Source organism: Oryzias latipes, chromosome 12, assembly GCF_002234675.1.
Source record: "Oryzias latipes chromosome 12, ASM223467v1".
Classification (NCBI taxonomy): domain Eukaryota; kingdom Metazoa; phylum Chordata; class Actinopteri; order Beloniformes; family Adrianichthyidae; genus Oryzias; species Oryzias latipes.
In genome coordinates, this window is record NC_019870.2 from 9,471,271 (window position 1) to 9,485,743 (window position 14,473).

The 14,473-nt window shown below is 44.8% G+C and overlaps 1 protein-coding gene across 7 annotated transcripts in view; it reads left to right on the forward strand.

Moving 5' to 3' along the window:
- sema4d (semaphorin 4D) overlaps positions 1–14,473 on the forward strand; it is a 48,752-nt gene that overhangs the window by 22,655 nt on the left and 11,624 nt on the right. For all 7 annotated transcript variants that reach the window (XR_002874247.1, XM_023960410.1, XM_023960411.1 and 4 more), the window contains one exon: positions 13,092–13,225. Coding sequence is in view for 6 of the 7 variants with exons in the window: in XM_023960410.1 (XP_023816178.1) it covers positions 13,092–13,225 (134 nt within the window). In the remaining variant the exon portion in view is untranslated. The remainder of the gene's footprint in view (positions 1–13,091; positions 13,226–14,473) is intronic.

The following is a 14,473-nucleotide window of genomic DNA, read 5'->3' on the forward strand; positions in this document are numbered from 1 at the left end:
TTAGATCCCTTGAATATGGTTGCGTTAAAACCTGCTGCGTTTATAAAAGTAAGCTTAGCACAAAAGATAAAAGATCTCAGGATTTGTCAGTTAAACTCGTTGCTTTTTATGAACTTATGTAAAGCACATGTTTTAACCCCCCCCGATGAAATGGGGGTGATGGCATTAAAAAAGTGTTTAATCTCTTTTACAGTAAAACAGTGAGCAGTTTGTGCTGTGCATGAAAAAGTTTACCTGACCCCAATCTGTAGGGCAGATCAGGAGCGATTGGAGTGATTGAAAGTTTGGCTTTGTGTCATTTATCCCCCTGTGCTGCTGTGGATGGAAGGGTTGTTCTTTTAGTGCACTTTTATGCCAGCTTAAGGGGGGGGGGACACCCGTTTTGTGTTGTGGCAGCCTGTGGGAGATGGGGTGCATTTTCACACAGCACTCCAAAGGAGGTTTATGTTCCTGCTGGCCAAAATTACCACCATGAAATCGGTCCCTGTTGAAGAATGCTGGGAGATAAAAGCATTAGAAAAAAAGTGGTGTTGAAAAGCAGAAAAGGAGGAAGAAAATATGGCCTGTTTGTAGTAATGTGTACTTTTTTTTTTTTTAAATGTTGACTGGCTGGTGGGAGAACCTAGTATCTGTCATCCCGACAAGTATTTATCACATTTTCTCACCAAACAACAAAAACCATCAAAAACAATCTATTTGGATCCAAGTAGTTGTTGTAGCTGGCTTGATTTATTATCTAGACCTCGGGTTTTGTTTTGTTTTTCTGGAGTCATCAGCTGTTGCTGTATAAAAACTACTCCAAAGTGGCCATCAATCCCCAGACTGGGACCTAGGACCTTAAGCTGAGAACCACAGGACCTTCAGCTGGGCTTTCACTACTTCCAAAAATAGTCCCGCAAAATATACTCCCAAGGCCAGGCTGACATCGCGGCAGCCCCAAGGAACTGATCTCAAGTCATGGATTTAGTACTTCTGCGAGTGGTGTCTTTAATATGACCCCCAGGCTGTAATATTCCTCTGTAATAAATTAAAGAACAGTGTTGGAGTCCAGAGAATAAAAATAAACCTTTTTTCATCTCTTTGGACTCGTATGAAATTTCCAGATTTTCAAAGTGACTCCCTAAAACGATCCCAAATATGTCCCACGTGTTTTTCACAAATGTCAGTAATAAAACCTCTCCTCTCTGGCCCTCCTGTAATTAAAATGAGAGGAAGCTGGTGATTATGTTTTCGTGTTGGACTACAGAGGCGCGCTCGCTTCTGGTACGGAGGGGAACACCACCACCTCTACTTGGATTACTTCACCGGGCCCCGTATGTTTTATAGGAATGTTTTTCCGATCTTCCAGAGTCGCGTGAGTCAGGGACTGGGTGTGTTGTTTTTACAAAGTTTGCCATCGGCCGACTAAATATACTCTTCACTGGACCTGACCCTTCATTTGCTCATGCTGCGGCCTCTTTGTGTCCACATGCTAGCTCAGCAGAGGTCCAAAAGCTAGTAATTACAAAGCACGGTTTTCGCTCTATGCCCTTCAGTGATACCTTCACACAAGCGCTTCCCCATTTAACCATCTGGGTCGTACCCATCGTTTAATTCTACCTAGTTGGTTCAGTTCAACTATTTGTTTTCACTTTATTTTGGATTGGAACGCACAACTTATCATTTGGTCTTAAGTGTTGTCGACAGATCTTTTAGAAAAACCTCAGTGCGGTTTAAAAAATGCAACCTTTTCTAGTTTATGCGCATTGGAGCTCTGTGTCATGCACAGACTGCTGCATCATGTGCAGCAGACATAAACTGTGGGAAAACGGAAAGCCAAATGTTGGTTGGGTTTTATCGTAACAAAGTTTGACACTATAGCAATTGAAATACAAACTAAAAAAAAAAAACTTCACTTGTGTCTATGAATTGACCGTAATCATCAATAAATCCAACAGTCATGTGACCGTTGGATTGATTTGTGGTTGCAGCAGATTTGCCTCTACATAGTTGTGAACAAATGCAACCCCAAATTCCCTATGGCAGTTTTAGCGTCTTTTGGGATAAACTTCTGGCTTTTTGTCAGGGTTCCTGAGAGGCTTTTAATACCACAGCTGGCATCAGTGTGTGCATGCGAGCGTGATCAGGTCTGTGCCACATCTAGAGCCAAACTGTTAATCTGGGTATGACACTGGATTGAGAGTTTGTCCTCAAATGGAAGTCATCTGCTGTTGTCTGATTGGATAGAGCTCTCGTAGTAAACCTTTCTTCCTGGTTTTAGTTCCAGGTGTCAATTGCTCAAAGTAAACGTTACATGGCAAGGAAAATGTTCGGTTAAGTGGTAGTTTTTTGTTTTTGTTTTTTTTAAACAGTTTATTTAACATACAAAAGATTTCAAAATGTGGCATTTAACTTTGATATATCAGGAACATCTAGTGACTGTCACATGAGTACCAGTGAGAATCTAACCATCAGAACTATTTGGAAGAACTTCAGCAATGCAGCCTGACTGATCTTAAGGTTGATGCTGGTGTCGTCAAACCCGCAGCTGGTTGGGTGCCACACAGACTGCTGATAAATGGTATGGCAGGGCGGTTTTGGAGGCAAAGTCTGTGATCGTTGCACAATGTCTCTGTGGTATTTCATCTGCAGAAACGATCTAAAAACCCTGCAGAAGTTTCAAAAATACAAAACATTTGAAAGCTGAGTCAAGTTTTAAGCAGTTTGTTTGCTGAATTTCCTCAACAATGAAAATTGTGTTTTTGGTGTTTTTAACATGTTCATATTAAAAGTGTGGGGAAATACATATGAAACTAATATAATGCCCTTAATTCTACTACAGAAGAGAGCTATTCGAATTATTCACAAAGCTAATTTTAGAGATCACACAAATGAACTTTTTATTAAGTCAGGCTTATTAAAACTTAAAAATTTAATTGAATTGCAGACCTTATTAGTTATGTTTAAAGCCAGAAACAGAGATTTACCAGAAGACCTACAAAAGCTTTTTATTTTTACCACAGAAGATGAAAATCATAGGAGAAAATTTGATTTCAAACAACAGATTGCTCGAACAACATTAAAGCAAAAGTGTTTGTCAATAGCCTACGTGCACGATAGAACTTCCGGTTAACATCCGTGTTTCGAGTGTGAGGCCGACAACTTCCTGTTGGTCGTGTTATTGTTGTGGGGAGTTTTGTTGAGTTGCTAGTTTTGAGTAAATAGGAGCGGATTTCGGGTAAAAGAAAGGCGTTTGGTGTTTCAACGCGTGACAAAGACATCACAACATTGTTGTGTACCCGTGTGCGAATTTGTCAAAGTACAACAGTACTAATAAGCTTTCATAGCTTTCCAGTATACTATGTGTCGGTGAGAGCCGAATGGATGGTGAACACGGCGGGAGGACTTCACCCCAAGCAAGACGAGTCGTGTTTCGTATTTGCAGCAATCGGAAGGAAAATGCGTCATGTAAACACGCCGTTCGGAATATTCTGCCCCGGTCTCGTTCGGATCAAAATTTCTTTCCGATCGAGATAGCTGGGTATACCGATCGTTGTTAATGTAAACGGTTCATTCCGATCGTGTGTCACTGCTGCTCTGGGTTACGTCATGATAGACGGTGTTTCGCTGAGAGAAAGCTAGTGAGCTCATACGGGACCGACCAGCGGCTCTGCGGACGCCCCGCGTAAAGCCCCGCTCAGCTCTCGCCCAGCTGGCTCTCCCGTCTCTTTCACCCCTCACGAGGGAGATGCGGGGGGGGGGGGGGGGGGATGCGTGTCCACTGACGTCTGGACCCGGCATCCGAGCTCTGCGTTCGGGCTCCGGTGCCAGTGGACCGAGTGAACCTCTCTGCGCAGAGCAGCCGGATTTATTAATGTGTTAGGGGAGAGATGCTTTGTTACGTGTGCGTTTATTGTTTTGTTGTGTGTGAGAATTCGGACTGAAAGCCGAGCCGCCGCTCTGGGTTAGCGGCTGCCGGACTCGCGAGGGCAGAGCAGAGCACACAGTGTGTGTGAGCTTTTCAGAGCAGAAATGCCGCTCAGTCCTCAGAAACTGTTCAAAAAAATCACGACACATGGAATTGTGTATCTAATTGTGCCCCGACAAATAAAGGCTGATCATTTACGTGCAGCCAGGATGCAGATTGCAGCGTTTCCCACATGGTTTGTCCTGGATTTTGTCTCCATCAAAAGGCTAATGTTGTTAGCCCGTGTTGTTAGCCTCTCCTAACACTGGGTTGTTCTTCAGTTTTGTTCTTCTTCCACAAAAAAAAGCACTGACCACAAGGATTAAATATAAAATGATGAGCAAACAGGCACTTCATAATATTCATAAAATTAATAAAAGCACGTTTGGAAGATCGCCACGTATATTACCGAGCTGCTGCATAATGTGACAGCACAGGTTTGTCTACAACGGGACACATTTCCTTTCGGTATTTTCGACACTATATATTTTAGACACGATATTTTGCCCATGTAACCACGCACTGGTCGACAATCCTGTAGATGTCGTTCACGTCGATTTTCGGGAGACCTTGTAGAAAACGGGTGAAATATAACATCTTTCGCAATCAAAATCTGCCGTGTCGCTGCTATAGAAGTCGCAAGCCGGAAATGGTCGGCCTCACACTCAAGGCGGCGGAAGTAGAACTGCCTTCTTTCGTGCACGGAGCCTATTGCAGGGGTAAAAATGTGGAATTCCCAGGAGAATCAGTTAAAAAGTTGTCAAAATATTATTAAATTTAAACTCATGTATAAAGCTAAACAAATTAGTTTGTACAAACTTGACTATTGAATGCAATTTTTGGAATGTATGTATTAAATGAATGGAATGTATTTACTGTGTAGTGGAACTGTACATTGTGAAATCTGAGCACAGGTGATGGTGTGAGAAATGTAAATGTAATGTTTAAAAGGGAGCAGATAATTATAAGAATTGTGTTCTTCAATTCTGCTCCCTTCCAATCATGAAAATGTTCAATATGTAAGACAAACATGTAAACATTTGAACATCAATTTTCATGAAAGGAACAAATAAATAAATAAATGAAAAAAAATAAAAAATAAAAATATTGCATTTTTCTCATGATGGAGGACATGAAAAAAAATGTAAGATTAATATTGCAATGAGTTTTTTTTGTTTTGTGTGCAAATCGTGGTGGATCAGAGGCAGATAAAAACCCGCGGTTTGAAAAAGCTCTCAGTTGTGGAGCAGCAACTCAAATGGGCGGGTCAATGCCTCCCTCTCTCTTTAACCATCAACACAATTAACATAATTCCAGTGGATTCTGTCTGGAGATATCTATACAAGTGTTATGTTGTATAGTGTATATCAATCTTAAGTCGGATATTTGCGCAAAGGCGCTTTTCTCTGCGTCATAATTGGGTGATTCATGTTGACCGTATATGTGGTCAAAAAGTTGCCATCAGTCAAAAATTGTTTAAATGTTGCCGGAGACATCTCTGGTGTTAGAATTAAACTGTAAAAATGGCCACATCTTCTACCTCAATACAGGCTCATACTTGGAGTATACCTGTATAGTAATGTTCTATCTTAAAGCCTGACAGTCATTCGTGCACAAATTATACACCGTCAGCTCTGCTGCCTTGCATGGTGGCAACTTGTAACCACCAGGAGCACTGTGAGGTTCACTGCCTGTCCATGTGTTGAAGCAAGGATGCTTCAACACATGGACAGGCAAGGTGGGAACTGATCCGATCTACCTCTGCACCAAAGGCCTCCACTGTTTTGAAGTTTTCAAGTTCAGTAAACGGTGAAATGTGCATTGCTTTAAGCAAAGTCTACATTTAACAGCTTCTTAATTTGTAGTAATGTCAGAAACCACAGCAGTGTCCCTAGACTAAAGTGCAGGACTATCCAGTGCTCTGGATTTAAATTAAATATGGACACATGCTAAATGCTTTTTTTTTTTTCCTTTTAATACACCAATTGTATTGTCAGCCATTTGCTGAAGTACATTTGCGTGACTTGGTTCCACCATTTTTGAAAATGACAAATCGTTCAAGCACAATGCATTGTAGTCTATATTTGCCAATCTCTTGAGCATAGAATAAACACTGGTTTTTGTGAAGAATTCTGGGAAATTTCCAAGTGCACTTGATTTTTGAAGCTTTAGATTTATAAACTCCCAGTAAATGACGAGTGCCTCCAATGGTGCGCTAACTGGGGAGTAGTGAAGGAATTTGGACACAGCCCAACATCCAATAAGAAATTTGAACTTGAGAACTGCTATTTGTTCTTGTATAACTTTTGGCATCATCCATGGATGACTACACCACGTTTAATAATAGCAAAATGCACAGCGTTTGCCTTGTTCCTTCCTCTTTGGTTCTTGGATCATCTTTCCTACTGTTGTTCACCACACTTACTTGCCACCCCAGTTTTCGGACCAGGGTTCACTTGTTTAGTCTTGACCAGAGTTAGAGTAAGTTTTCCCACCTGCCTTACCAAGCAGGGCTATCTGCAGAAAGTAGTCCAGACCAAACAGCCCTATGTGAACAAGCCCTGGTGCAGCCGTCAAAGCAGAGTCCTTGATCCTCGGGTTACCTCAGAGTTTTGGCATTTTCGTACTCCGATTTTGTAGTTAGATTCTCACCTTTTTAAAGATTCAAATCCTGTAGGAAAAAGCTCCAAATGGTATTTTGCAGGTTAATAATTGAATGAATTTCAGCTGTTTCTGCAGGTGTGTAGCAGTTCCTTCAATAATCATTTCCAACCCAACATGTGGATGTTGTGTAGAGTCTGTTATTTTAACGGGTTATGTTCACCTCAGCAAAGGTTTTTATTCAAATGAACAGAACTGATTCTCTTTAGTCCTATTTCTTTGTGAGCTGTAGTTTAACAGCTCCACCTGTTTAGGCCTAAGGCACTTGGGAATTGTCCCGAAAAACCGCCTGTTGGGAGAATCGGTTTTGAAGTGCAGCGAAAAGGGACAACACGATCATCTTTTGGGGTACTGATCATGTAGAGCAACAAGTTCTAAAAACAGAAAAATGTGTGTTAACTTCAAGTTTCCTAGTCATCTGCGACACTGTGGTCCTCTCTGGCAGTGGCAGTCTGCCATTTTCTGTGCCTGTTTAAAAGCGCGGTGCTGGGAACCCAAATGCCCCGAGCAGGTGTCAACACCCTGCTCGGTCAAAGGAGCTGAGAGGGGAGCACAAAGGCCTCAAAGAGAGCTGCCAGCATGGTAACCATCTTAAATATCCCAGGCCATTACAGTCCCCCCTCTGATTCTCCCAGCAGCCTCTGTTTCGGCCTTCTGACTGTTTTGTTTGGACTCAGTCTGGGAATGAGGCTGGCTGACTGGTGTTAAACGGTGGCATGAGAAGAAGTTTTTTTCCCAAAAGGCAAAAACGAGAGAAATATTCTTCTCGCCTGAAGGTCTTTATCGTGGTTCCGGCATTATCTCGTCCTTCCACGCCGCTGCTATTTTGGTCCATCTCTGCAGCTCCTTAACCGACAGAGTTTCTGCCGCTGTCATCAGAGCGTTTCTGTTTCATCCTGTCGGGATGCCTCCAGATCTCCTGGGCCTGTGCGATCTTTGAAAAGCTTGGCTCGAAGCTCGCCTCATGGCTAAGCCGCCCTGGCATTCAGGCTGGCAGCGCTGTCAAAAGAAACCGTCGGGGAGGGAGCAGTGACGCCTTTTTCCCCGGTCCCTGTTCATTGTTGACCGTGGTGACGTGGTTGTGATGGTGGGGGGGGGAATGGAGTCGAGTGGAGGCTACCCTCATCTTCAGTAAACAATGGCTTCTTCTGTGTTTGACCCCCTGACTCCCCCCTTTCAGCAGAGAGGAGGCCACGGTTGAGCCCGAAGCTGCGCTGGAATTCCGTCTTTGCCAGATTTTTCATAAGTGGGACCAGAGGAGGGGCTGCTCCAGTTAGGAAGGACAGCACTGTGGGGCTAGTTTTTCCTCATTTACATCCAAATCAATAATCAATTACCCCTCCAGATACCCATTCCCAATAGCTGCATTGACTATATGGGATGTGTGACTCACAACATGCCCGCCCTCTTCTGGCTGACTGACCCCTAATCTAAAAACTGAGTGAAATTGTTTTACAATGAGGTCACTGGGTCAAATGAAAGTGTCAGACATTGATTTATGTGTTCAGTGAACTTCTGCTTGCTCTAATTAACGGGGGGGGGGGGGACTACCTTTTTTTTTTTTTTTTTTTTTTTTTTAAAGGATAACCTCTTAGGTGAAATTCCGTTTACCTCCTAAAGAGACGTCCAGTAACCCTGATCACATTCTCTGCATGACTTCCACCCACTATGCATGGGTTCATTCTGTGATTGTGTTCTGGTAAAAAACCAGAATAACCAGCTTTTCAGAGAGGTGTTCACGGAACTGCCTGGTTTCCGTCCCCGACGTCAGCTTTCAATAAACTCAACCTGCAGAGTGTTCATTACCAGTGTCGTCTCTGTGGAGGGGAGGTGGAGATCCACAGATGGAGGTGTGCAGATGTCGCTCGCCTGACATGATTGGACAAACGGAGGACTTGCAGAAGCATCATTATTACATTGCATCCTCCCACACACAATTATTTTCCATTAAAATGGCCTGAATTGATAATGTTTGTTCCATCTCTGTGGTTGCTAGTTAGGAAAAGCAGCCTCAGTTTGTGTCCGCCCTTTAGCACGATGAGAACCAAGAGTGGGACAGAATTAGAGGTCTAAAAAACACACAAAAACACTTTATTTTTTATTTTTTTTAAACTTGTCCTGTCCAACAGCTAGGCAGGCAGATAAGAGCTGAGGGCCTCTTGTGTTGGACATATTTTACTTTAACAAGAGGGGTTATTAATCTTCAGACAAACCAAAGGTATGACTGAATAAACCCCTTTTGTAATTGTGGCCAAACTTTATTAGTTTCAACCATGTTTGGAAATCTTTGGTGTTGGACCGGACGGAAAAGGAAAGAAGGGAAGAAGAGAGAGGGATGTTAGAGAGGGGGGGCTGATAGTGAGAAGGGGGGGTAAGACCATGAAGCAGCATAGAGCAGACAGGTTTACTGGTTGTTTATCATTACGGTACGGTTCAAATGTAGTACAAAAAGGGCGGGGCCTGTCCACACACACTCAAATGTTATCAACACACCTCCTAGCTGCAAAAATGTCCACATGTCAACATGTACACAAAACAGTGTTCACAAATGCATACCTATGCCTTTAAACCAACAAGTGTGAAATCCTTCATTCATTCAATCATGCAAACTATTAGTGCAAAGGTGAGCTAACACCTGTGTTCAGGTGAGTGTTTGTTCTTCTAAAATGGATGGTGGAATGTGAAAAGAAGGAGCGCCCAGCCACCCCCACACCCAGACCCCCGCCGCAACAGCAGCGGCATCCGGAATCCCCCCAACGCCACACGGGAACAGGCAGGGAACAACCGCCCCCCGGGCGACCAAGCCCGCCACCCAGGCTAGGGCCAGCAGGACTGCCGCGAGGCCCCCAGAGCCAGAGAGCAGGGAGGCGCGGAGGGTAAGAGAGCGCCGCCCCAGCCCAACCAGGAAAGCAGCCCCCCCGCCGCGCCGGGAGAGCCCAACGCAGGGCCCCACCGGAGAAGGACGCCCACAGCCCCAGACGAGCACCCCACCACCACCCAGGAGTTCCGGGCATCCCCCCGCCCCAACCCCAGGTACGAGCCAGGACTACCCCCCCCCCAAGGGAGACCCGCTCCGCACTCCAGGCAGCCACCCACCCGGCCCACGGTTGGTCCAGGGAGGAGCAAGGCAGGGGCCCGCCGCCCCCGCCCAGGAGGGGGAAACCCCGGGGGAAAAAAAGGGGGCCCACAAGGGGTGTTGTAAATATGGCCCGACCAGGCTCGGCCACTGTTGGTAGTTTGGCGGGGCCCAGCGCTCAGGGGCAAGGACCAGGACCCACCCCCCCAGGGACATGAACACCCCCGGCTCAGGTGTAATGTGAAACCCCCCCCACCGCGCGGAGAGAGCACCGCCGGGCCCAGGAAGCCGGCACCCAGGGGACACGGCCGCCGTCGCCAAGGGGCCCGCACCCCCCACCAGGGAAGGGGTAGGGGACAGATGGACCCAGGTCCCACCTTCCTTGCAAAATGTGTGTGCGTGTATGTGTGTTTGACAGGGTGTGTGTGTGCATGTGTGTGTGTTTATGTTGGAATGTATATATTGAAGGGGGAGGGGTGTGTGTACTAAGGGGGGTGCAGTTAAAATTGGCGAGTAGGGCACTAAGGGGACATCTCCTGATTACTCACAGTGATGTCCCCTCACCCTCCCCACCAAGGGGCCCTAAATGTCTAAGGTGTGGTTAAAATTGGCGGGTAGGGTGCTAGGAGGACATCTGCTGCTTGCTGGCAGTGATGTCCAAGCACCCCCCCTACCAAGGACCTTACATGTCTAAGGTGCAAATAAAACCGAAAGAGGGGGGGCCCACTCCATACGGCAACCATAGGAGGGGGGCCACTGCCAAGTAGCCCCCCCCCCAAGGCGCATCGCAGGCTAGACCCCCCACCCCCTCACCCTAATATGAGGTTATATGAGGAAGGGGTAAGTTGGGGACAGCTGGTAGACTGTCCCCCGGTGGTCAAACAACTGGCCCCCCCCCCCCAGTAAACGGGCCAGGCCCAACCAGCCCAGGGGCCCCACCCCCGGAGGCGCCGACACCCCAGGCCCGGCACCACCCACCCCGGAGCAAGCCCAGGCCCCCACCCCCAAACGCCGGCCCTAGAAGAGCTCTGGTCAGGCCTTGACGGGACCAAGGGAGCCAACTGGCTGAGGCAACCACCGATTGCCTCAGCGGAGACCCCGACCCGTCAGCCCCCCCGACCCGTACCCATAATGGGCCCCCTCTCCCCCGCAGAACGCCCCCCCACAGGACAGGGCCGACAAACCCCCCACCCCGCCCCACCCCAGACCCCGCAGCCGAAGCGGATGACACCCAGAGTGACCGGGGGCCCCGAGAGGGTTGTCCCGTCCCGTCCAAGAGCCAGGGAAGGGCCGATCCCAGCCCCAGGCGCAGATGGGCAGCCCCCCCGAGCAGGGCCCCCCGCCAACCCCCCCCAGCACAGGCAAAGGGACCACCCCCCCCAAGCCAAGCCAGACCACCCCCCCACCCCCCCACCACGCACCCCCACACCCAAGCCCAGAGGACCACGCAGAGCCCCAGCCCGCCCCACCCAGGCACCGGACCCGACCCCCCGACAAACGGAGCCCCCACCGCCCCCGCCAGGCACCGGAGGCCCCGACCCCCACCCCAAACCACGACAGAAGGGCAAGGAGCAGCGACGACCAAGCACCCCAATTAAAAACACTTTTCAATGTGCTTATTTATTCATTTAATTTATCCTATACCTTTATTTCTTGACGTTAAAGTCCCATTCCATTCTTCATTCAGTCATTCTGAAAGTTTTTCCAGTGATCTTTAATTATTAATTACTTTAGCCGGAATCAAAAAACATTCTACGGCACAGTTTTTTTTCTCTGCTGCTGATTCGTCACGACTTGAAAAAGAAATGCTCAGAAAATGTGCTTACCGTATTTTCCGGACTATAAGTCGCACCGGAGTATAAGTCGGACCAGCCCAAAAATGCATTATAAAGTAGAAAAAAACACAGATAAGTCGCACTGGACTATAAGTCGCATTTTAACTTTCACAACCTTATATGACACAATCATAACAGACTGTTTATCTAATAATTTCACAATAATTCTTTCTCATACTTATTTATTTATTCTTTTCATGAAGCATCATTGGCCAACTAATACTCTGTATTCATCCTGTATTTGTAGAAACAGTTTTCACTTTTATTGCATTTCTGAATCTATGAAATCATTGGAAAATAAAATATTATGTTGTTAGCCTTCAAGATCTTACTGTAAAAAAAAGTTTGCTGATTCTCTGAGTCACTTAACATACTCTTAACACTTAACATACCTCATACATCAAATTGACCCAGGAATATCATCTCTGTTCTTCACAAATGAACATAACAGGAGGGTAAACAATGTATTTATTTCAATTTATTTCTAATATAAGTCGCTGCGGAGTATAAGTCGCACCCCTTGCCAAACTATGAAAAAAAGGACGACTTATAGTCCGGAAAATACGGTAATAATCTTTATATAAGTCCTCCATTATCAGAAAAATGCCTCAAGAACATGTTATAAACACTAAAATACACAATTTTAACTAGAGTGGGTCTTTTAACTTTATTTGAAAAGGAAAAAGCAAACCTCGTCTTTTTAATGTTCTGTATTTATTTAAGCGTGAGTAAAGGATGTATTAGTTTTCATTAATAACTTTATGGTTATGTTCCATGTGTTGCTGTAATGGAGGGTCTGAAGACTGGAAGCCTTCGGCAAAGCTGTTAAAGGGTTACTGGAGTCTTAGCCGGCTCACGCTGTGGCGAATGTGAACTTGGAAAGCAGCTGGAAGCAGGAAGTTTACAGTTTTCTGACAAACACGTCTGATAAGAGCTGATAGAGACCAGGAGCTGTCAGTTCTCCTCAGAGTCAAACCAGACGCATCTGTGTTTGCGATGCAGCAGGTCATTGGAAAAGGTTGGATTTGACTCGGCAAACAACTTTCAATGTTGGCAGAACAAATTCAACGTTTTTTGTGTTTATAATTCTTTAGAGTGTGTGTGTGTCTGTTTGCTTTTGCTATCAGCATAGATGGTGAAGAACATTCATAAAGTTATCCACTAAAAATGCAAAAATGCATCAAAGCACAACCACGAGATTACTGGTAGGCAAAAACGGAAGCAGTTAAGAACCAAATGATCTGTTGGTTGTTTATTACTTTCAGCAGAAATATTAGAATTATTTTCAATTAAACCAGTAATGGTTTGAAGATTTTTAATATATTTAAAACCTAAACAAAAAATTAGCTTTTTGTTTGTACCGGACTAACATGCTTAATTTTTTTCATTAATTTTAAGCAAAATGGATGTTGAGCTTTTTTTTTCTTCTAACATATTTGTCAATGCTTTTTTTAAATTTGAAATTAGCTGCATGCTTGTTTCAGCTTCTTTGTATCAGGATATAATTGGCGCAGAAGGAACTTGGCTGTATGTATTTATTGCAGGTTTTAAAATTTGTCTTTATCTTTTTTAGGGTTAACTTTACGGTTTCGAAGCTATCGGAGTCCAATATGGGGTTTGGCGTGCTGGGGGTGTTTCTGGGGCTGCTCCTGGAGGTCTCCACCCACGGACCCCACACTGTGCCTCGGACGTCTTGGAAGCACCACGGTAAGGGTGCAGGAAAGTGCTGATTGTTTTTTCACCATGACTTGCTAGAAAACTCTAAAGCAAAGATTCTTGCCTGTCCCTTTTTGCAAGTCCATTCCAAATGTTTGCATTTCATTTCATTTCAAGTCTGAAAACTGAGTTAAATAAATGTTTAATGGTCACAAATAGTCAAACTATTTTTAAAGAACTTGTGAAGACTCAGAAACGGGCAGTTCATGGCTTTAACTTTTGGATCTGACCGTGACGTCCGGAAGCTAAAATATTTGAATAAACAAATGAATAAAGTTCCTGTCTCTGCCCCAAAGGAGCATACTTTTCTGAAGCTGCCATGCTGAAGTGGAGTTTAGCATGGCAGCCGTTTACTTTCCACACAGTTTGGTTCAAACCTCAGTTTTTACAAAACAAAACAAAAAACTCAAAATTTTTAAAGTTGGAAATTGGCAAGTACCATATTTTTCCTGGAGTATTAGTCACGTTTTTTTTAAATTTAATTTATTCTTTTTATTTTTTTGTTAGAATGGCCAGGGGTGCGACTTACACTCATGATTTTTTAAAACATAAATGGGCTCATATAAGCTCAAAGCAGAAGAAGAAGCTTTGTCCAAAGCAAACTTTGAGTAGAATCTGACCGTTCTCCTGAACACTAGGATGTTTTTCTTATTTGCTGAGACAGTGGGGGACAGCAAGTCTTCAAACTGGGGGTCCCAGACAGACAAAAGAACAGCTAAATGCACTCATGTAGTTGCAGCTCCTGCAGTGTAGAAGGTAACGATCACTGGAAGAAAAACTGAACAATCTCATGAACCCAGAGATGGAAACGTGATTATCGATGCTTTTGTAAAGCTCTTCAAAAGAAATAAACATAATCTCTCAACATTTTCCGTGCATTATAAATGAGATATACAGTCAAAGCCTCCATGTAGGGATGAGACTAAACACTTCAGACAGTAGCTTCTCTCTACACACAATGGGCGTGTCTAGTTTATGAACACATTTCTGGAAAGTATTGAGCATTAAATGTGACGCACGTCAAAAGAGGCAGTGGCGTTCGAGCATGAATGGCGTTTGGTGTGAACGCAGCATTATGCTGGGTTTGGCCAGTTTGTTCATCAGTGTTGGACTTTTCTCTCAAAAGTGGGACTTGTACTCCAGAAAATACGGTAACAGTGACATCAAACCTTCCTAAGCCTGGTGTATTGTAATTAAACAATAGATAAGTCCTTCGTAAATTTAACACAATGCACGTTT